This window comes from Melospiza melodia, chromosome 24 (genome assembly GCF_035770615.1).
Source record: "Melospiza melodia melodia isolate bMelMel2 chromosome 24, bMelMel2.pri, whole genome shotgun sequence".
NCBI classification, from domain to species: Eukaryota; Metazoa; Chordata; class Aves; order Passeriformes; family Passerellidae; genus Melospiza; species Melospiza melodia.
The window spans coordinates 1,408,150-1,428,636 of record NC_086217.1 but is presented as its reverse complement, the minus strand read 5'-3'; the positions used below and the strand labels follow the sequence as shown (position 1 = coordinate 1,428,636).

Here is a 20,487-nt window from a genome sequence, read left to right as displayed (position 1 = left end):
CTCCCCAAACCCTTCTACAGGCAGAACAGCCCTAACTCTAAATGTTCGCCAGAGCTGTGGAAAATCGCACCCTCTGTTTAGTGAAAAGTTGCTCAGTTCTACTTAATTTGCCTCTCGAGCGCTAAGAAAGGTCGACTCCAAGTGCTAGAATCCCTTCAGCTTAGCCAGACGCTCGTTCCCCAAATCCTGTGCCACGGATCCCGTCTGGGGCTGCATAACCCGAGCTCTGTCCTCCCCGGCACGGCCGGTCCTGCTCACATCGCCCTGGGCTGCCCCCGCTGCGGGACAGGGACACCCGCACCCTCGGGGCTGCTCACACCGCCCTGGGCTGCCCCCGCACCCTCGGGGCTGCTCGCAGAGCGGGGCACGGCACCGCTCCCCCGCCTTCCTCCACGGCTGCCCGGGCAGAGGGGCTCAGGACAGCGGGCTGCTCGTCCCTTGTCGCCCCCAAATCTCCTCGCTGCGGGGCGGGAGGGGCTCGGGAGCCGTGTCGGGGAAGGCGAGGGCTCCGGGGGCAGGCGGCGGGGCCGGGCGCTGTCCCGTTTATAGGAGGGCGGCGGGCGGCGGCTGAGCCCTCCCCGTGCCGCAGACGCAAGCGGGGCGGTGGCCCCGGTAAAAGGAGAAACTTGACAGCGCCGCCGCCCGCTCCGCTCCGCGCCCGCTCCGCCGCCGCCAGCGCGCTCCGCTCCGCCGCGATGTGAGTACGGAGCGGCCGTCCCACGGGGAACGGGAACAGCGGGAACGGGGCCGGAGAGATCCTCGGGGAACGGGCACACCGGGAACAGGGCCAGGGAACAGGCACAGCGGGAACAGGGCTGGGGAGAGCAGCCGGGGGCCCGCAGCCGAGAGGGAGGGCAGCAGCACCCCCGCTCTGGGGCTCTGCAAGGAGAGCGGTCAGGGCAGCCCCCTCCCCTGTTCACTGAGGGGAGATGGGCTGGGGAAGGTCCCCCCCAGCTCGGGACAGGGTCCCGGAGAGGCTCTGCCGGGAGAGCGGAGGGGAGATGGGCTGAGAGCACCCCAGGAGAAGAGGGGCCGAGGCAGCCCGGTGGGCTGGAAGGGGCCGGGGCTGACGCCCCCTGCTCCCCGCCCCTGCCCTGTCCTCGGGGGTCGCCAGGGCAGATGAGCCCGGTAAAATTCCCCAGGGGTGGGGCCGGCGGAATTACCCGCACTGCTCCCATGGGTGGGTGGGCGAGGCACCCCCCGGCCCCCTTTCCCCGATCCCGGGCAGCCCCTCGGGGCCGATGAGCTGGGCCCGAGCCCTCCCGCCCGGCGGGCCGGGGAGCACATTCCCTTGGGAGGAGAGGGGGACCGGACCCCTCTCGGGGAGAGGGGCTGGGAGAGCCCTTGGGCACATCCGCGCTTTGCAGGTCCCCGGGGAGGGGACTGGGAGGAGCCCTCGGTGGGACGGGTAGAGCAGGCTCGGGGGAAGGTTTCGGGGGCCCCAGGGGATATCGGGGAGCGGGCAGAGGGCTCGGACCCCTCTCCGTCGGCGGGGCCCCGCGGAGGGAGCCCGAGCGCCGGGCACTGCCCCAGCAGCATCCCCCGCGCCGGGCGGGGCAGAGCGGAGCGTTCCCGCTGCCCCCGGGACGGACAGACAGACAGACAGACACACGCACTCAGCATCATCCCTGTCCCGCAGCTCTGCCTCCAGCACCGCCAAGATGCTGCTGCTGCTGCTGGGGATCATCGTGCTGCACGTCACCGTGCTGGTGCTGCTCTTCGTCTCCACCATCGTCAGTGTGAGTTGGGATTTCCCTGTCCCGGGCTAACGCCAGGCACGGCCGTGGCCGGGCAAGGGCAGGAGGGGTTATTTTTGTTTATGGCTGCCTTTACAGCCTGGCTGTCAGCAGGAAGCCTTTGCGGGCTGGGTGCTGGTCTCAGTAACGATGGGATTTGGGAGCCTGGGAGTTTGTGCTGTCAGGGGAAGCTGCTGGGACGCTTGGCTGTGCTCTGTGGTGGTGCTCAGGCCATCCACGTTGGTACAGAGACACAAGGGCTGTTGGAAAGTATCTCCTCATCCTCCCCAGGCTGGTTCACATCGAGGAGCAGCCTCGGAGCACCCCAAATCCCCTCATTTGGGGTGATGCTGCTCTCCCCTTTCATAAGGGAGCTCCACCTGCTATTGAGAACAGCCAGGCCGAGCGGAGCCCCTGGCCGGGGCTGGCTGGGCACTGACTCCTCAGCACAGCCGTCCTGCTCCCCGGCTCTCCTCCTCGGGGCTGGGAATAAGGCCCAGCCTCTTTTCCTAGCCCAGCTTCCAAGGCTGACTCTGTGAGCAGCGGCAGGAGCGAGGGCTGGATGCAGCCCCGAGGCTTCCCAGCACTGTCCCGGGGCTGCAGCCCAGTGAACACGTCAGCTGCTGGGGAGAGGCTGGAGTTGGCTTCGAGGCAGCTGCTCTGAGGAGCTGGTGGCTTCCAAGCTTGCTTCACCAGGGGCTTCTTTCCCGGATTATTTTTTTTTTTCTCTTTTTTTCTCTTTTTTTTTTTTTTTTCTTTTTGTGGTAACAGTCACGGAAAACGTTACAAAAATCTTCCGAGCCGTTAGGAATCACGTGGAAGCATTCAAATATCCCGGCCAGGCAGCGGGCGAGGCCGGCCCGGGGAGGGAAGCGCGGCCCCGCGGGACTCGCTCCGTGCTAAGGAGCATAAAGAGCTTCTGTTCCTGCGCCGCGGGGCAGAAGCGGTTAAAAGCAAATACCGGGGCTGCCTTTCCAAACCCCTCTGGTCGGAAAAGCGCGGCCCTGGGAGCGGCAGGCACGCCGGGGCTGCGGCTGCTCGGGGCCGAGGGGACGCGGTGGCGCTGGGGGGACCCGGCCGGGGGTGCGGGAGCCGCTCACGGGCTGTGTCTGTCCCGCAGCAATGGCTGGTGAACGGCGAGCGTGCGGCAGACCTGTGGCAGAACTGCACCACCGGCGACCCCTTCCAGTGCATGGCATCCTCCTCCGACGGTGAGTGCTCCGGGATCGGGGCTGTGTCTTGAGATCATCGCCGTGCCCCCCGGAATCGGGGCTGTGCCCTGGGACTGAGGCTGTGCCCCCATGGATCGGGGCTGTGCCCTGGGACTGAGGCTGTGCCCCCCGGGATCAGGGCTGTCCCCATGGATCAGGGCTGTGCCCCCCGGGATCAGAGCTGTGCCCCCATGGATCAGGGCTGTGTCCTGGGATCGGGGCTGTGCCCCCCGGGATCGGGGCTGTGCCCCCATGGATCAGGGCTGTGCCCCCATGGATCGGGGCTGTGTCCCCATGGATCGGGGCTGTGCCCCCATGGATCAGGGCTGTGCCCGCCATGGATCAGGGCTGTGCCCCCCGGGATCAGGGCTCTGCCCCCATGGATCAGGGCTGTGCCCCCCATGGATCAGGGCTGTGCCCCCATGGATCAGGGCTGTGCCCCCAGGATCAGGGCTGTGTCCCCATGGATCAGGGCTGTGCCCCCAGGATCAGGGCTGTGCCCCCATGGATCAGGGCTGTGCCCCCATGGATCGGGGCTGTGCCCCCATGGATCAGGGCTGTGTCCCCATGGATCAGGGCTGTGTCCCCATGGATCAGGGCTCTGCCCCCATGGATCAGGGCTCTGCCCCCATGGATCAGGGCTGTGCCCCCCGGGATCAGGGCTGTGCCCCCATGGATCGGGGCTGTGCCCCCCGGGATCAGGGCTGTGCCCTGGGATCGGGGCTCTGCCCCCATGGATCAGGGCTGTGCCCCCCACGGATCGGGGCTGTGCCCCCCGGGATCAGGGCTGTGCCCCCCGGGATCAGGGCTGTGTCCCCATGGACCAGGGCTGTGCCCCCATGGACCAGGGCTGTGTCCCATGGATCAGGGCTGTGCCCCCATGGATCAGGGCTGTGCCCCCATGGACCAGGGCTGTGCCCCCAGGATCAGGGCTGTGCCCCCATGGATCAGGGCTGTGCCCCCCATGGATCGGGGCTGTGCCCCATGGATCAGGGCTGTGCCCCCCACGGATCGGGGCTGTGCCCCCCACGGATCGGGGCTGTGCCCCCCGGGATCAGGGCTGTGTCCCCATGGATCGGGGCTGTGTCCCCATGGATCGGGGCTGTGCCCCATGGATCAGGGCTGTGTCCTGGGATCAGGGCTGTGCCCCATGGATCGGGGCTGTGCCCCATGGATCAGGGCTGTGCCCCCAGGATCAGGGCTGTGCCCCCATGGATCAGGGCTGTGCCCCCATGGATCAGGGCTGTGCCCCCCATGGATCGGGGCTGTGCCCCATGGATCGGGGCTGTGCCCCATGGATCAGGGCTGTGCCCCCATGGATCAGGGCTGCGTCCCCATGGATCAGGGCTGTGTCCCCACGGATCGGGGCTGTGTCCCCACGGATCGGGGCTGTGCCCCCCGGGACCAGGGCTGTGCCCCCATGGTTCGGGGCTGTGCCCCATGGATCGGGGCTATGCACCTATAGATCACGGCTGCCCTCCGGGATCAGGCCTGTTCCCTCCCACCGTGTTTGTTCTCCTCCCCGCGGTGCCTTTGGACTCACGAGGAATTTCCCATACGGGTTGTTCGGGATTCCTCCTTGGATTTTCCCTTCCCCATCCCCTTGCCTGCCCTGCTCTGTGCCCTGCTGGAGGAGCACGGCTTTGCTGTGTCCCGGTGTGGGGACACGGGGCTGGCCCGGCAGTGGGGGATCGCTCCCCGTCCCCTCCCAGTCCCTGAAGCTGTGGTGGAGCCTAGGACGAGGACTGGACCCACTGGCCCTGGCTCTGCCCGGCTGCCCTCGGGCCGCGGGGCAGTTCCTGGCAGCACCAGGGCAGGATGACACGCTCAGCTGCACTGGCAGTGATGGCTAGAGCCCTTTTGGGGGGTCTCCTGTAATTAGCACATCTTTCTTCTTGATGGCACAAACACGAGGTGTTCCTTGGTGCGCCAGGCCACTGGGCCCTGCCCCCCCTGCTGGAGGCTGTGGGGCTCCTTTCGGCACAGCTCCCTCTTGCTCTGCTTGCGAGGGGTTTGAGGGATGCACCCGGGCCCTGAGGACACCTGATCCAGAGGACACCTGTCCCCTACCTGGGAATCTGTCCTGGTTTTGTCCTGGCACGGGCTGAGCTTTGGGCACAGCCCCGGCCCCAGGGTTTGCTGTGGGGGCTGAGCTGAGCACCCCGACCCTTCATCCCCTGCACCTGCACAGCTGGGGCTGCCTCGGGACCCCGCTGGTGAAGGCTGGTGTCACACCGGGTGACATCGCCCCTGGGCTGTTTGCTGAGGTCAACAGTGTGCTGACACACCGTGACACGCACTTCCCCGGGTGGCACCGGGAACACAAAATCCGCATCAGAGAGTTGGGTGAGCCCGTGCCTCAGTTTCCCTGGAAGACAGAGCTAATGCCAGTGGGGCTGGGGCCACCATTTGTTTTGTTAGCCTGGTTTTGCTTTCCTGGGAGAATAGATTGTGTGACAGGGTCCAGTGCCAGAATCCCAGCACCATCACTGGGACACGGGCACAGCGATGCCACGTGGCCCTGGGGAGGGTCACAGTCACACGGGGAGCATTCCATGCTCCTGGAGGGTCCCTCAGTGATGGGAGGCTGTGCGAGGGTTTTTGGAGGTTCCCATCAGAACCCCCATCCTTTGGGAGCGCACCCACCGCTCGCGGGGAGGCGATGCCCTGCTGTCCCCACGCTGTCCCCACGCTGTCCCCGCTGTCCCCGCTCTGGTTCCTTTGGCAGTCCCGGCCCCGCACAGGTCTCTGCTGACGCCTGCTGGTGTCCGGGCCAGCCGGGAGCGGCTGGATCGCATCCCGAGCCGCTGGAGCCGGGCCCGCATAAGCAGCCGGCCGGGCCGCCTATTGCAGCGTCGGCAGCCCCGCTGCAGGGCAGTCATGCGGGCTGCGAAAGTGCTGAGCCCTGGTTGTGCTGAGCCCCGGGCTGTGCTGAGCCCCTGATTGTGCTGAAAGGCAGCGCCTGCCCCTTTAGAGCCCCGGAGCTCTAAAGCCTCCCCAGATCCTTTTGGCTTTTCACGCCCGCCCCGCTCTTTCTGGATGTTTACAGGACGGGCTGTCAGTGCTGAGATAGCCCTGTCCCAGCTGTGCTTGGGTGGTTTCCGCACACCCCACGGTCCTGCCGGGCTGGGAGTGTCCTCTGCCCGTTCCCAGAGCCTCTGGAGCCTTTCCAGCGCTGATGTTTCATCGTTAAAGGGACAATGGCCACGATGATCCTGTTGGAAACGCAGCCGAGCAGCTGAGTTGGGGTGACAGCCCTGATGCAGTGGAAGGTCCATGGCAGGAGGGTCAGAATGAGCCCATCTCTAACGTCCCTTCCAACCCAAACCAGTCTGAGATTCCAGGATAAAGTGCCCCCGTGAGCTGCGCTGTGAGCAGGAGCTCACTGTGCTCTCTGACCACTCTCACTCATCCAAAGGCTCTGCTCTGGCATCAGGACAAGGGGGTTTTGCTTGGACAAAAGCTTGTGCCCCATTCATCCTGCAGCCAGGGAGTGGGAGCAGTGCTGCTGAGCACCTGCCTTCGTCCTATGGGACCCTGGATGCAGGTCCAAAGCCCACCCTGCTGTAGGAGCATAAAGTCAAAGGATATTTCCTGGGTTTATGGAGGGCTTTTCAGGTCTGTTTGTAAAAACAACAAAAATACCACATGGTTTCCTTTCCAGTAGGTCCTCCCTCCCCTGTCACCGCTGCAGGAGCTGCTGTCAGCCACTCTTTGGAGCAGCACTGAGGTTACAGGGCAGGGACACTGTGGCAGAGCCAACTCCGAGGCTCAGGCTTGTCTCCTGCCTCATCCTCACCGTCTTCCTAGCAATATGCTTATTTTCAAAATCAGGAACAATCCCATACAAATACCACAAACCATCCTTGGTCACAGCTCTCAGAACAGAGGCTGTGAGCACTGGGCTCCAGAGAGCCATAAGAATTCATTTCCCTGTGCCTGGGACGGCACTGAATGGTCAGTCCTGCAGTGCCAAGGTGCTTTGGGGAGCAGCAAGGAATCCTCGTTGGGATTTCTGGCAGAATTCCAGTCTTCACACGGGGACAGGTTTTGCTGTGGCCATCATGGTGGCCTCTGGGGTGTGGTTATTTGTTCTTCCCTTTTCAGAAGGCAGTGGGACTCAGCAAGTGGAATCTGGGAATTAGATGGTGCTGGGTCACCTGTGCTCATCATGGATGGGGATTTTGGGGGCTGGTGATGCTGTAGTGCCCCCTTGGTCTCAGCTGAGCCTCCTCCCCTGTCCTGTCACACAGGGGCCCTTTCCTTAGTGGCTTTGGTGTGGATGCCCAATGAGAAGCAGAACTTTTAAATCCAGGTGCCAGCAGGATTTGCTCTTGTTTCCCCCTGGGCACAGGCTGGGCTGTGCTCCTCACCCTGCAGACCCTCCTGTGGGTATGGAGCAGTGCCAGGGCTGGGCACAGCATTGCCCAGGTGAGCACTCAGCACTCTCAGCAGCCCTGGGCAGGCTCTGTGCTGTGCTCCTCACCCTGCAGACCCTCCTGTGAGGATGGAGCAGAGCTCCCACCTCCCCACTTGCCCGTGGCCCTCGGTGTGTGAGGGCTGATCCATCCCCGCAGGAGCCCCGGGCACATTCCCACTCCCTCTCTTCGTACAACGCCTCCTTGTCGCTTTGATTTCTGCATCTGCTGTTAGATAATGCCTTTTATTTCTTCAAGAGGCCGAGAACTATGGAAAAAATGTAGCAATCTTAGCTTGGTTTGCGCCGTCAGACATTCCTGGAGGAGCCTTATCTGAGGAATCCAGCGGAGCGCGGCCTGTGGGCCGCAGGGCCCCGTGCCAGCCCGGCCCGGCAGGGCTCTCCAGGAGATTCCAGCCCAGAGCCCCAGGCTGCCATGGTCTCTCCTCCAAAAATGGCCTTTGCTTTCCTCAGCTGGATGCTCTGTGCAGGAAGGGAGATCTCTTTCCTGCTGTGTTCTCTCCAGTTGTGGCGGGAGTGTGGAAGTGGGGAGGCCATGGGGCCGTCCATGGGATCCCCCACCCTCCTGCAGGGCCAGGAGATGTTTCTCCTTCCTGTTGTCTTCCCCCTTGAATTCACTTTATCAAAACTTAATTTCATTTTGCTTGGTTTTTCTTGCTAGACCATGATGCAAAAGGTACAAGGGTTGATCTTTGCTGTTTATAGCTTAGTTTATTCATTATGATTTCATTTTCCCTTACGGTATGTAGTCTCTGTCATGACAGTGGTGTGATTTCTATTGCCTACACTGGCACTAGTAAATGCTTTAGTTGGGTGTAGGGGGTAGCTTTGTTATTCCAGGTCATATTCCAGGGCAGCTTCTCCTGTGGCTGACCTGTCCACAGGCAGGCTGGGGGTTTGGGGCTGTGTTAAAGGGAAAAGGAGCCCCTAAACCTTGGGAAGTGCTCGATCACTGGGTGCTGGGGCCCTGTGATGCCCGCACTGCTTTGCTGATGTGGTGGCCACAAGCAAAGCCCAGGTGCTTGCCCAGAGCAGATTTTATTAATGTTGTTAATAATCGGTGATACCAGCTCAACTCAGGCAGGGCTGAACCCTCTCCAGCCCTGGGGGACTGAAACTCATCCTTGGTGTTCTGAAATCACCTGAGGGGCATTCACAGGATCCCAGATGGTTTGGGCTGGAAGGGACCTCAAAGCCCATCCAGTGCCACTCCTGCCATGGCAGGGACACCTCCCACTGTCCCAGGGACACCTTCCCCTGTCCCAGGTGCTCCCAGCCCCAATGTCCAGCCTGGCCTTGGGCACTGCCAGGGATCCAGGGGCAGCCACAGCTGCTCTGGCACTCCGTGCAGGGCCTCACCTCCCTCTGGGTAAAGAATTTACTCCTAAAATCTAAAAATCTCCCATTCCAAGAGAATATTTTCTATTTTGGGTCACTTTTTCCTATAACTTTCTTGCCTTCAGAAGGAAAGGGATTTCCTCTGCTTAAAGCCAAATTTTTATTGTTGCTTGTTTTTCTTACGAAGAGCATCTGCTAAGGAGAGGCTGGGAGCTGGTGCTGGGTTTTTCTCAGCTGCCCCAGATGTCTTTGGCTCCCATTTCTTCTGTGAGAGGAGGGCTCAGACAGCCTTCCCTGCCATATTTGTGCTGTGGCCCACAGAGGAACAGGAGGAAGAGGGCAGCATGTGGCCAAAGGATGACTGCCAAGCCAGAAGAAGGGGTGGGGGTGTCCCCTACAGAGTGTGGTGCTGGAAAAGCCTTCAACTGCTTTTTTTTTGGTCTTGGTGAGCCCCCTGGATGTCCCTATGGGCTCAGGCTGAGTGACCCTGCCCGGGGTCTGTGGGACAAGGCACCAGTGCTGCCTACTCTGCTGCTGGACTGGCCATCCCTGGAGCCCTGGGGGGATCTGGGCATGGAGTGATGGATCTGCCACCTCAGCACAGGCCAGCAGGAGGTCAGAGCCACCACCACGAGGGAGAGGAGCTGCCTTGGGCTTTGTGGAGCTGCTAGAAGGAGTTTTCATGGTGCCAGCAGCTTTCTGCTGCCTCAGCTGCATCAGGAGTGCCTCTGCAGGATGTGAGCTCCGTGGGATGTGGCAGCTCTGGAGAGCTCTGGATCTCCTGCCCTCGTGGGCTGCTTGGATGGAGCTTCAAGGAGAAGGAAAGAGAGGAGGAGAGGAGAAGACAGAGGTTTGAGGGGTTCGTGTCCATCTGCAGGAGCTCAGGAGAGGAGCAGGAGGCCCTGGAGGACTTGGAGCTCTGTGTTCAGTCTCTGCCTCCCTGCAGCCCCACAGGCACTGGAGTTTCTCTGGCCCTGGGGGTCCTGAGGGGCTCTGCATGAAGGGCAGCCCAGAGAGCTGCAGCTGAGCTGGTGTTTCTGCACCTCCAGTTCACCCCTTCCCAGCCTCTTGGGGATGTTTGAGTACCAAAACCCCTGCAAGTCCCAGCCTTTTGCTGCAACCTGCCACTTCAGAGGGGAGGATGTGAGCTGGGCTCAGGATCTTGGTCCTGCCGTGACACCTGAGAGTTGCTCTGGAAAAACTCTGCTCAGAAACCCTGGCTTTTCCTGGCAGCCTGGGCTGGTGCCTTTGTACCCACACTGTTCCTGACCCTGCTGAGACTCAACTTGCAGCATGGAAGCAGCAGCTTTTACAGCTGGGGCATGAATTGCCCTCCTTCCCTCCAGCTTTGGCTGTGTTATGTGCTGCAGTTGCCTCCTTAATGGATGTTTTCTTCCTCAGAAGTGGTTGCTTTTTAAGTGCACAGTGTACACACTTGGCAGAGGGAAAACTCCATCTGCAGAACATTCCCATCAGCTGCAGATCCCAGCACGGAGGGGTTTTAATGCCCAGCACTCATTTAGGGAGCTCTTACAGCAGAGGATAAGCTGAGCTCTAATGAGCGTCTTCAGTGAGCACTTTGGTTTTCCTGCTTGGCCAGGGCCAAAGAGGGCGTGAGGGGTGTGAATGAAGCCCTGGGGAGGCGATGCCTATCCTTCAATATTGGAATATGAATCCCAATATTACCAGTTGGATTGTGCCTGGGCCAGTCTGACCCTCGCTGCCGGGCCAAAGGCAGCAACCGTGGTGTGTCACCCCAGAGATACCTTGGCTTGCTGGAGGTTGCAGCTGGGCACTGAACAAGTCCAGGCTTGTTAGGAACCCCGTTTACCTCAGGAGGAAGATTTCAGGCGATGGTGAAGAGAAAAAGGAGAGGATTCTGCTGGAGGGTTTAATGTCCAGAGGTTTATTCCATGGTTATAGAGGTCTGAACGTGAGCAACTGCTCCAACAGCATCCTGGCTGCATGGTCTGATTCACCTTTTAAGCTCAGGGACAAGGGGAGGGGACAGGTGAGCCACCAACCAGGTGAGAGGGGCAGGGTCTCAGGGGAAGATGACACCCAGACAGGCCAATGACCTCCAGGCCTGAGGGGCATCCTTTGAACTTGACCAACCACACGAGGCCTTGCTGGAATGTTCAGCCTGATTGACAGGACTCACTCAGCATAGGGGGAAGGGAGAGAGGTATAGGCACACCTGGGGAAGGAAGTTTAAAACACACTGCAACACTTCAAGGCCTCTGCTCCTGGCCAAGGGCGCGTTTTCACTGCCCTGTCAGTCCTGTCAGTCCTAAAAGCTCCCTGCAAGCAGGGCTGGGGCTCTGCTGCCCGGGGCTGGGCTGGCTGCTGTCTCTCTGGGAGATTCAGCTGCAACTCCTGCTCTGGGCTCCAACGCCTGCTCTGGGTTTCTTTCTTTCCTGCTGGATTTTAGGGCAGTGAAACATGGTCTTTATCTTCCCAGGGCTGAAGTCTTCTCCCTGCTGCTGTAAGCAGTGCTGTGAGTACATCAGGGCCTGCAGAACCTAAAGGAAAATTCGAATTTGCTCTGTAAGAACTCATTGCCTTGTGTCTGGCTGCCTTTGTGACAGGGCTGTGCCCCCTCCTGCTGGCTCTGCTCCGGAAGCGGGTGCAGGGTGTTATCTGTCCTTTCCACGCTGCTTCCTTTCCTCCTTCCTCCTGAAGGACACAGATATAAACACAGAGCTGAAGAGATGCAGGGGAAAAATGGGATAACCAGCTCACTGCTCAGGGGAAACCACAAATAACAGCCTGGGCGTAAACAGTGCTGACAGCCCAGCTGCAGCTCTGGGAAACTTGCTGTGTTTGGGATCCCGGGGCTGGACACGGCACCGACAGCAAAGGGTTAAAGGCACGTGGGGCTGAGCCCACAGAAACCCCACCTGCAGTTATAGGGGTGGTTTTAAACGTATTAAAGGCAATTAGCTGTCCTAATCCAGCTGGAGTCTGTGGGCAGCTGGAGCTCATGGAGCTCTGGAACTCGTGGGTCTCAGCCCTGGGCTGGGATTGTGCCCTTTGTTTTCACAGAGGAGGCCAGCACAAGTCAGCAAAGGGCTGGATGTGAGCTCAGAGCTCTGGGCTGTGGGATCACCTCCTGCTTTCCCTGCTCCCAGGCTGGCTGCCCAAACCCTCTGGCCATGGTGGGCTCCCCCCTCACGCTGCCTTTCTGTGCCTCTGACAGGGCTCTGTATTACAATGGGATTCTGCAAAGCCCCCGTAAATCATTTGCATTCAGAAGCAAAAACCGGGCAGGGGAGGCGGATGCAATTAAAGGGCAGCTCAGCTCAGCTCGGCTTTCTGTCTAGACAGCCCTCTCCTAAAATAACCAGCAGTGGGAGCATCCACCTCGAGCAGAAAGGCTCCTCTGGGCCGGATCCTGTGGCCTTTGCATCACAAAGGACTTGGCTTTCTGGTCCTGGAGGGAGCTGCAGGGTTTGGCTGCGGCTCAGCCAGTGCCCAGAGCTGGGAAGGGCTGAGAGGAGAGCTCAGCTTCCCCTCTGAGCTGGGATGGGAGCGCTGTCTGTGCCCAGAAGGGCTGAGAGGAGAGCTCAGCTTCCCCTCTGAGCTGGGATGGGAGCGCTGTCTGTGCTGAGGAATGGAGGCAGGTGCAGTTCAGCACTGCACATCCTCCAAGCACTTGGAGGTCTGATCTGAGCAAGGATTTAGGCAGGGACATGGGGCTGAGTCTGAGGCTTCAGGGCTGCCTCATGAAGGATCCAGCCCCAAGCAGGATTTTTCTGCCTTTCACTGGGTGGTTTGTGCCTCAGTTTAACTGCACTGAGTCCTGCATTTTGATTTCAAATCTTAGAAGGGAAGGGGAAGGCAAAGGGAGCACTGCCTCTTTCTGTCAAGCTGCAGCGGCCCTCAGCATGGAGCTGCATTTTGCTTGTTTATTTATATTTTTTTTACGTGGGGTTTACACACCCACTAAGGCTGGAAATAGCTGAGCAGTGACTCACACGGGCTGGTTTAGCTGGCCTGCTCTGGGACACAGCTGCGTTTGGCAGCTGGGGAGAACTTCCAAAAGGTCCAGCTCCACAGGGGCACAGGGTGTTTTCCCTCCTGTGTGTTTACTTACCCTCGGAGCTCGGCCAGCGTGGTGTATCAGAACTCATGGCTTTGGTGTTTGCAGTACAGCTGAGCAGAGCTCAGTGCCCATGGTTTGGTGTTTGAGGCACAGCAGAGCAGAGCTCAGTGCCCATGGTTTGGTGTTTGCAGCTGAGCAGAGCTCAGTGCCCATGGTTTGGTGTTTGAGGCACAGCTGAACAGAGCTCAGTGCCCATGGTTTGGTGTTTGCAGCACAGCTGAGCAGAGCTCAGTGTCCATGGTTTGGTGTTTGAGGCACAGCTGAGCAGAGCTCAGTGCCCATGGTTTGGTGTTTGAGGCACAGCAGAGCTCAGTGTCCATGGTTTGGTGTTTGCAGCTGAGCAGAGCTCAGTGCCCATGGTTTGGTGTTTGCAGCACAGCTGAGCAGAGCTCAGTGTCCATGGTTTGGTGTTTGAGGCACAGCTGAGCAGAGCTCAGTGCCCATGGTTTGGTGTTTGAGGCACAGCTGAACAGAGCTCAGTGTCCATGGTTTGGTGTTCGAGGCACAGCAGAGCAAAGCTCAGTGTCCATGGTTTGGTGTTTGCAGCACAGCTGAACAAAGCTCAGTGCCCATGGTTTGGTGTTTGCAGCTGAGCAGAGCTCAGTGTCCATGGTTTGGTGTTTGAGGCACAGCTGAGCAGAGCTCAGTGCCCATGGTTTGGTGTTTGAGGCACAGCAGAGCTCAGTGTCCATGGTTTGGTGTTTGCAGCACAGCTGAGCAGAGCTCAGTGTCCATGGTTTGGTGTTTGCAGCACAGCTGAGCAGAGCCTGGTGTCAGGGTTTTGTCTCTACTCTGTTTTGTGGCAAACACTCCCGAGGCAGTGCCAGGCCTGTGATCTGTTGTGTTCCAGCAGCTGATTCATGGCATCCCCTGGCACCCGAAATGCTGCAGCACTGTGCCCAGGCTGGGCACAGCCCCCAGCTGCTCCCAAACCCACGGGAGCCAGGCTGGGCTGGTGGCATGGCCCTGGGCACAGCAGGGGCTCCATGTGCCCACGCTGAGGTGCCCGTGTGTCTGTCTGTCCCCAGAATGGCTGCAGGCTGTCCAAGCCATGATGATCCTCTCCGTCATCTTCAGTGTGCTGTCGTTGTTCCTGTTCTTCTGCCAGCTCTTCACACTCACCAAGGGCGGCCGCTTCTACATCACCGGAGTCTTCCAGATCCTGGCAGGTGAGTGGGGCTGAGGGTGGCACTGCCACCTTCCATGGGCACCTGGTGCCACCTTCCACGGGCACCTGGTGCCACTGCCATGGGCTCCTGGTGTCACTGCCACGGGAAGGGAAGGGAATGAACAATTCGGGGGTGTTGAGGATGGGATCCTGGGATGGGATCCAGCTCTTGGGCCGTTGTGCATCCAGGCTCTTCTGCCCTTGCACAGGGAAGGTGCCAGAGGGTTTCTGCCCCAGCCAGGGCGGCTCTGGAGGGACAGGGTGCCAGAGCCCTGGGGCAGAGCTGGGGGCAGTAGATGACAGGGATGCTGGAAGGAGAGCTCTGCCTGTGCCCCCGGATGGGATGTTGGGTGCCCAGGGTGGCTGTGCTGGCTCTGAGACCCTTCACCAGGCTGGGTGAGGCTCCCACAGCTGCTGGCGGGGTGGGGAAAGTCGTGACAATCCTGTTTTGGCAAAAGAGGGCTGGGTGATTATTTATGACCTTGCCATGAGGGGGCCTGGTGCTTTCCCCATGAGCACAGAGCCCTGGAGCTGCAGGGTGAGCTCTGACTTGGACTGTCAGCTGCTATTTTTAACTCTTTGAGAACTCAGTGCTGGAAAGGAGCCACAGCTCACGTCCTAGGCTGCAGCTCCCCAAGTACTGATGCTGTAAAGCCACTGGCTCTGTTTATGTTTCCATGCATGAAACCAGTGGAGAGGATTTTCAAGCATTCAGGCTAAAAAATGTAATTGTGCTTTGATGTCCTGGCTGCATTAGGACAGAGTGTCTGGGGAGGAGATTGATTCTTTCCTAGAGCTTTAGATGTTAGACTAGAAGCCACCCAAGGTCCTGCTATTTTATCAGTGGAAAAACTCATTTACTGAGCTTAGACTTTAAACTTTCTGAGCATCCTCTAAGCAACTGGCCTTCCCAAACCCTGGTGAAATGCAGAGCTAAGCTTTATTGGCATGAATTCCATGATGAGTGGATCTGTTTGGCCACAGTGCAGATGGAGTTCAGATCAGTTCACCATCTCTGGAAAAAGAGCTGTATGGAAACCCCTTAGAGCCAAGGAGGGGAAATGGGCATTAATAATGCAATCACCTGCAATTACCTCTGTTAGACCTTCTCTTGTAGACCTGGGAGCAGAAGGCTTCTGTCCCGAGCTCTGGTCTCGCTGCTACTGTGGGAGCCAGGGCAGGAGCACTGGGCTCTGCTGGGTGCCAGAGCTGGGCAGAGCTGCCCTGGGAGCCAGGGAGGAGAGAGGGGCTGGTACCCACTGCAGGGACCCCAGGGAGGGCAGGGCAGGGGCTGGTACCACTGCAGGGACCCCAGGGAGGAGAGAGGGGCTGGTACCCACTGCAGGGACCCCAGGGAGGGCAGGGCAAGGGATGGTGCCCACTGCAGGGATACCAGGGAGGGCAGGGCAGGGGCTGGTACCCACCAGTGAGGGGAGGGTAGGGCAGGAAGAGAAGGGTGAGGCCACTTTGGTCTGTGGTGCAGCAGCCAGGCAGGATCATCCCCAGCACCTTCACGCAGCTTGGAATCACCCCCAAAGCCCAGCTGAATTTGTCCTGATGGGCTCAAGAGCCTCAAAAGGCCCTCAAAGGCTCCCCTGCATCCTTGGTGGGTCCAGCATATCCATGGGTAGATCTTCGTGCATGGCACAGATGTGGGTTTGGGCCCCTCGGGGTCTGACCCAAGTCCTGCATCCTTCTCATCATCCCTTTCATCTCTTCCCTCCCACCCCTCTCAGCCCAGAGCTGCTGCCCTGCCGAGGGGGGCTCAGCCTGCAGGGCTGTGCCTGCCCTCATCCCACTGCTGTTTGCAAACACCTGCCCTGGAAAGCTGCCCTGGTTCCTCTGCAGGCCGGGGCTGCTCTGGCAGGAACAAACCCTGGGAACAAATGTTGGGAAGCGTTTGCCCTCCTGACCTGCCAGAGCAGCATGCTCCCAAAGCCAGGCTCTGCAGGGATGCTGGGTGCATTATGGCTTGCAGCTGGCTGCAGCTGGGCCCAGAGCAGGGCAGGTGCCCCGGCAGTGCCGTGCAGCCATGGCCAGGCTCCTGCTGAGGACAATCACTGCTGTATCTGGCCTTTGGAGGTGACTGGTGGCCACACGCCCGTCCCCTGTCCCCAGACAATGGCTGTGCTCTCTGTGCCTGGGCCGGGCAGTGGGAGTTGGCTCCTGTGCTCAGAGAATGGAAACTGCTCCTTAATGAAGTGAATTCCCACTTGTGCACTTTCCCTGAACAAAAGGAGCAGTGTTGAGTGGAATTGCAGCTCAAATATCACCGTGCTGAAATGTAGGTGGTCCTGAGGGCCGGGCAGGGGATGTGGAACTCGGCTCCAACAACAGCCCCACGGCTGGATAATAGAACTGCTGGGATGGACTCAAAGAGCTTGTTTGGGGCAGGAATAGAGGTGGCTTTGTGTGAGCTCCGGGCAGTGCCCACCCCTGATGGGGCGGTTTGCAACAACAAACCCTTAAACACTGCCCACCAGGGCTGGGCACCCCTGGGACCCCCACGGGCCTGGCTGGGCAGGGGGGCCATGAGGGATGAGCCCTGGGCATGGAGGGGTTTGCAGGGAGCTGGGGTTTCAGGGAACAGGGTTTGTGGGGAGCTGGAGTTTCAGGGAGCAGAGTTTGCAGGGAACAGGGCTTGCTGGGAATGGGGTTTGTGGGGAGTAGGGTTTTCAAGGAACAGGGTTTATGAGGGGCAGGGTTTTCAGGGAACAGGGTTTTCAAGGAACAGTGTTTGCTGGGAATGAGGTTTGTAGTTGAGCTTCTGGTACAGCTGTGAAGGATGGGGCATCACAGCCAGAGCATCCTGAGGCCCAGCTGGGTTTGTTGTGTTTTTTATCACCTAGAGAGGTGACACAGATGCCTTGCTTTGAATGCCCAGCTCTGTCTGCCCTCCTGCAGCACTGCAGGGAGGTGGCGCAGGCCAGGCTTTACACGGGCCACCAGGGGAGTGGGACTGGTCTGGAGCAGCATCCCTGGTCTGCCTGAGGGATGGGTCAGCTCCAGAGCCTCTGGCTTTGCTTGCTAAGCATGGCAGAGACATCCCTGCTCACCTCCAGCCAAGCCAGAGCCCGCAGCATCCCCTCCCAAACCTCCCAGGGGACAGCACCCAAGGGGGCAGAGCAGAGCCAGCTCCCATGGTGGTGCAGGCCAGTGTTCTGTGTTTCTGGGCTCCCAGCAGGGACTGTCCCGTGTGTCACTGAGTGTCCCTGTGTTTCTGGGCTCCCAGCAGGGACTGTCCCTCTGTGCCCTCACTGACTGTCCCTGTGTGGCTCGGGTCCCAGCAGGGACTGTCCCGTGTGTCACTGAGTGTCCCTGTGTTTCTGGGCTCCCAGCAGGGACTGTCCCTCTGTGCCCTCACTGAGAGTCCCCGTGCTGCCCCTGGCTGCTGCCCCATGTAACTGGGGTCCCAGCAGGGACTGTCCCTCTGTGCCCTCACTGACTGTGCCGTGCTGCCCCGCAGGGCTGTGCGTGATGAGCGGCGCTGCCATCTACACCGTGAGGCACACGGACTGGCACCAAGCCTCGGAAAGCACCTCCTACGGCTTCGCCTACATCCTGGCGTGGCTGGCCTTCCCCCTGGCCCTGGCCAGCGGCATCGTCTACGTCATCCTGCGGAAGCGCGAGTGACGCCGCGGGACACGGCCGCGGCACCGTGACCTCCTCACCAGGGACGGGGCAGAATAGACGAGAAAACGGAAAAGAAAATTAACCAAAAAACCAAAAAAAAAAAAAAACCCAAAAAAGGAATCGACCCTCCCATCCAAACCAAACCCGACCGACACCCCAGAGGAAACACTCAAAGGGTTCCTTGTTAATTGAAGATGTATATAGTATCTATGGTTTAAAAACCTATTTATAACACTTTTTACATATATGTACATAGTCTTGTTTGCTTCTGTTGACCATGCGCTGTTTTAAAGCCTAAAGCAAGTGCCTAAGGAACTCTCACTCCTAACAGTGTAACAGAGCGCAGTGATTTCTCTCTCATGCAAAATCTTCTTTGAGCTGACCTCTCCTGCCCTGTCCCGGCCCGTCAGAGCCCCCAGCTCTGGTTTTAGGCTGGTGTGGATCAGCCACGCTTGGTTCCACAGCCAGGGCTGGGCCCTGCTCCTGCCACATGCTGTGATCCACAGGGCACGTCCAGATCTGACGGGAGACGCTTCCAAAAGGTTTGAAGGATTTCGGAGCAAAGGCTTTGATTGCCCCAAGTGCCTAAATGACTTATGTGCCCAAATCCCACTGCCTTGCCGCCACACCCGCTGGGAATTTGGGCTTTTAAATCACTTAGGTCGAGCTGCAGCTCAGCCTGGGCCCTTCTCCCTTGCATGGCTGCTGGGGCCGGGCTGTGCCGAGCGCTGGGAACTGCTGCTCCCAGCCTGGAACGTGCTCTGCCCCTGCCATGGAGCTGAGCTGAGCTGGGAAGTGCTGCTCCCAGCCCCTGCCATGGAGCTGAGCTGCCCTGAGAAGGCAGCCAGCCCAGCCTGTCCCTGAAATCCAATACCAGATGTATGAAATGGTGCTATCTATTTACCATTCCTTACCCTGCTACGCCATTTAACCTTAGTCACTGGAAATTCAGTTAACGACCTTGAGGTAAACAACCAAGCTAGAAATGAGAAATAATTCTGTGTAATATAAATGAGCTAAAACTGCTTTTGTACTTAGATTTGCTCTTACTATTATTTTTAATAAAGCATTTATAACCAAGATTCCTTTTTCCCCTCCGTGGTGCAGAGGAACAGAAGCAGCTCCGGCTGGAGCCCGTGGGGCTCTGGCAGCAGAGTGAGATGTGAGTCCTCTGTCAGCAACGAGTCTGGCCATGAATGGAACAGGCACCAGCACAGACCCCAGGCTGCCTCTGAGGACTCCAGACACTGTTGCTTTTTTTGGTTAATCTTGGGGTTTTTTGGGGTTATACTTTTTTTTTTTTTTTTTTTTTGCTTTGCTTTTCTGATTTTATACCGACTGTGTGGACTAAGAAGCAATGAAATAAAAGTCAGAATAACTCAGGTGCTTCTGCTTGTTGGGATTTTGGGAGGTTGAAGCTGGACTCTGCTCCACTAGCCTGTAGCAGAGTCCAAGCCTGGTCAGCTTGGCAACACAAGTCATCCACAGCCATCCCATGGCACGATGGAACCGCAGAGTGATTGGTGTCAGAAGGGACCCCAAAGCCCATCCTGTTTCCCTGGCTCTCCACTGGGGCTGCAAACACACAGCACAGCTTGGTGGGGATGGGAGCTGCTGGGTGACCCCTGCGCCATGGTGCTTCAGCACCTCCTTTGCCCATTTTCCCTGTTACCCCGCCCCGTTATCCCCCGTTATTTCCTGTTATTCCCCCCCCCCCCCCGTTGTTCCACCATTATTTCCCCCGTTATTCCCCTGTAATCCCCCTCATTATCCCCCCGTAATTCCCCCTTAATTCCTCCTGTAATTCCCCCCATTATTTCCCTGTTATCTCCCATGTTACCCCTCCGTTATTCCCGCCCCCCCGTCATTCTCCAGTATCCCCATTATTTCCCCCGTTATTCCCCCTGTTATCCCCAATGTTCTCCACATTATTCCCCCGTTAGCCCCCGCTATTCCCCCATTATCCCCCCATTATTCCCCCCATTATTGATCCCGTTATTCCCCCGTTATTCCCCCCGTTATTGATCCCGTTATTCCCCCGTTCCCCCCGTTATTGATCCCGTTATTCCCCCCGTTACTGATCCCGTTATTCCCCCGTTATTCCCCCGTTATTCCCCCCGTTACTGATCCCGTTATTCCCCCGTTATTCCCCCGTTATTCCCCCGTTATTCCCCCCGTTATTGATCCCGTTATTCCCCCGTTATTCCCCCCGTTACTGATCCCGTTATTCCCCCGTTATTCCCCCCGTTATTCCCCCCGTTATTGATCCCGTTATTCCCCCGTTATTGCCCCCGTTACTGATCCCGTTATTCCCCCGTTATTCCCCCCGTTATTGATCCCGTTATTCCCCGTTATTGCCCCCGTTACTGATCCCGTTATTCCCCCGTTATTCCCCCGTGATTCCCCCCGTTATTGATCCCGTTATTCCCCCGTTCCCCCCGTTATTGATCCCGTTATTCCCCCGTTATTCCCCCCGTTACTGATCCCGTTATTCCCCCGTTATTCCCCCGTTATTCCCCCCGTTATTGATCCCGTTATTCCCCCGTTATTCCCCCCGTTACTGATCCCGTTATTCCCCCGTTATTCCCCCCGTTATTGATCCCGTTATTCCCCCGTTATTCCCCCCGTTATTGATCCCGTTATTCCCCCGTTATTCCCCCCGTTATTGATCCCGTTATTCCCCCGTTATTGCCCCCGTTACTGATCCCGTTATTCCCCCGTTATTCCCCCGTTATTCCCCCCGTTACTGATCCCGTTATTCCCCCGTTATTCCCCCCGTTATTGATCCCGTTATTCCCCCGTTATTGCCCCCGTTACTGATCCCGTTATTCCCCCGTTATTCCCCCCGTTATTGATCC

At 58.8% G+C, this 20,487-nt stretch overlaps 1 protein-coding gene across 1 annotated transcript; it reads left to right on the top strand.

Moving 5' to 3' along the window:
* The first annotated feature begins 655 nt into the window (after positions 1–655).
* On the top strand, positions 656–18,711 carry PMP22 (peripheral myelin protein 22). Its single transcript, XM_063175825.1, has 5 exons — positions 656–697; positions 1,640–1,739; positions 2,857–2,947; positions 13,857–13,997; positions 17,463–18,711. The coding sequence occupies exons 2-5, from the start codon at positions 1,662–1,664 to the stop codon at positions 17,627–17,629; spliced, it is 477 nt and encodes a 158-aa protein (XP_063031895.1). The 5' UTR covers positions 656–697; positions 1,640–1,661; the 3' UTR covers positions 17,630–18,711.
* The last annotated feature ends 1,776 nt before the right edge of the window (positions 18,712–20,487 follow it).

Excerpts from the sequence above, each read along its gene's own strand:
- PMP22 (XM_063175825.1), top strand. The coding sequence starts at position 1,662 with ATGCTGCTGCTGCTGCTGGGGATCATCGTGCTGCACGTCACCGTGCTG. Across the intron at positions 1,740-2,856 it reads TCGTCTCCACCATCGTCAGT|CAATGGCTGGTGAACGGCGA; the intron begins GTGAGTTGGGAT and ends TCTGTCCCGCAG. Across the intron at positions 13,998-17,462 it reads AGTCTTCCAGATCCTGGCAG|GGCTGTGCGTGATGAGCGGC; the intron begins GTGAGTGGGGCT and ends GCTGCCCCGCAG.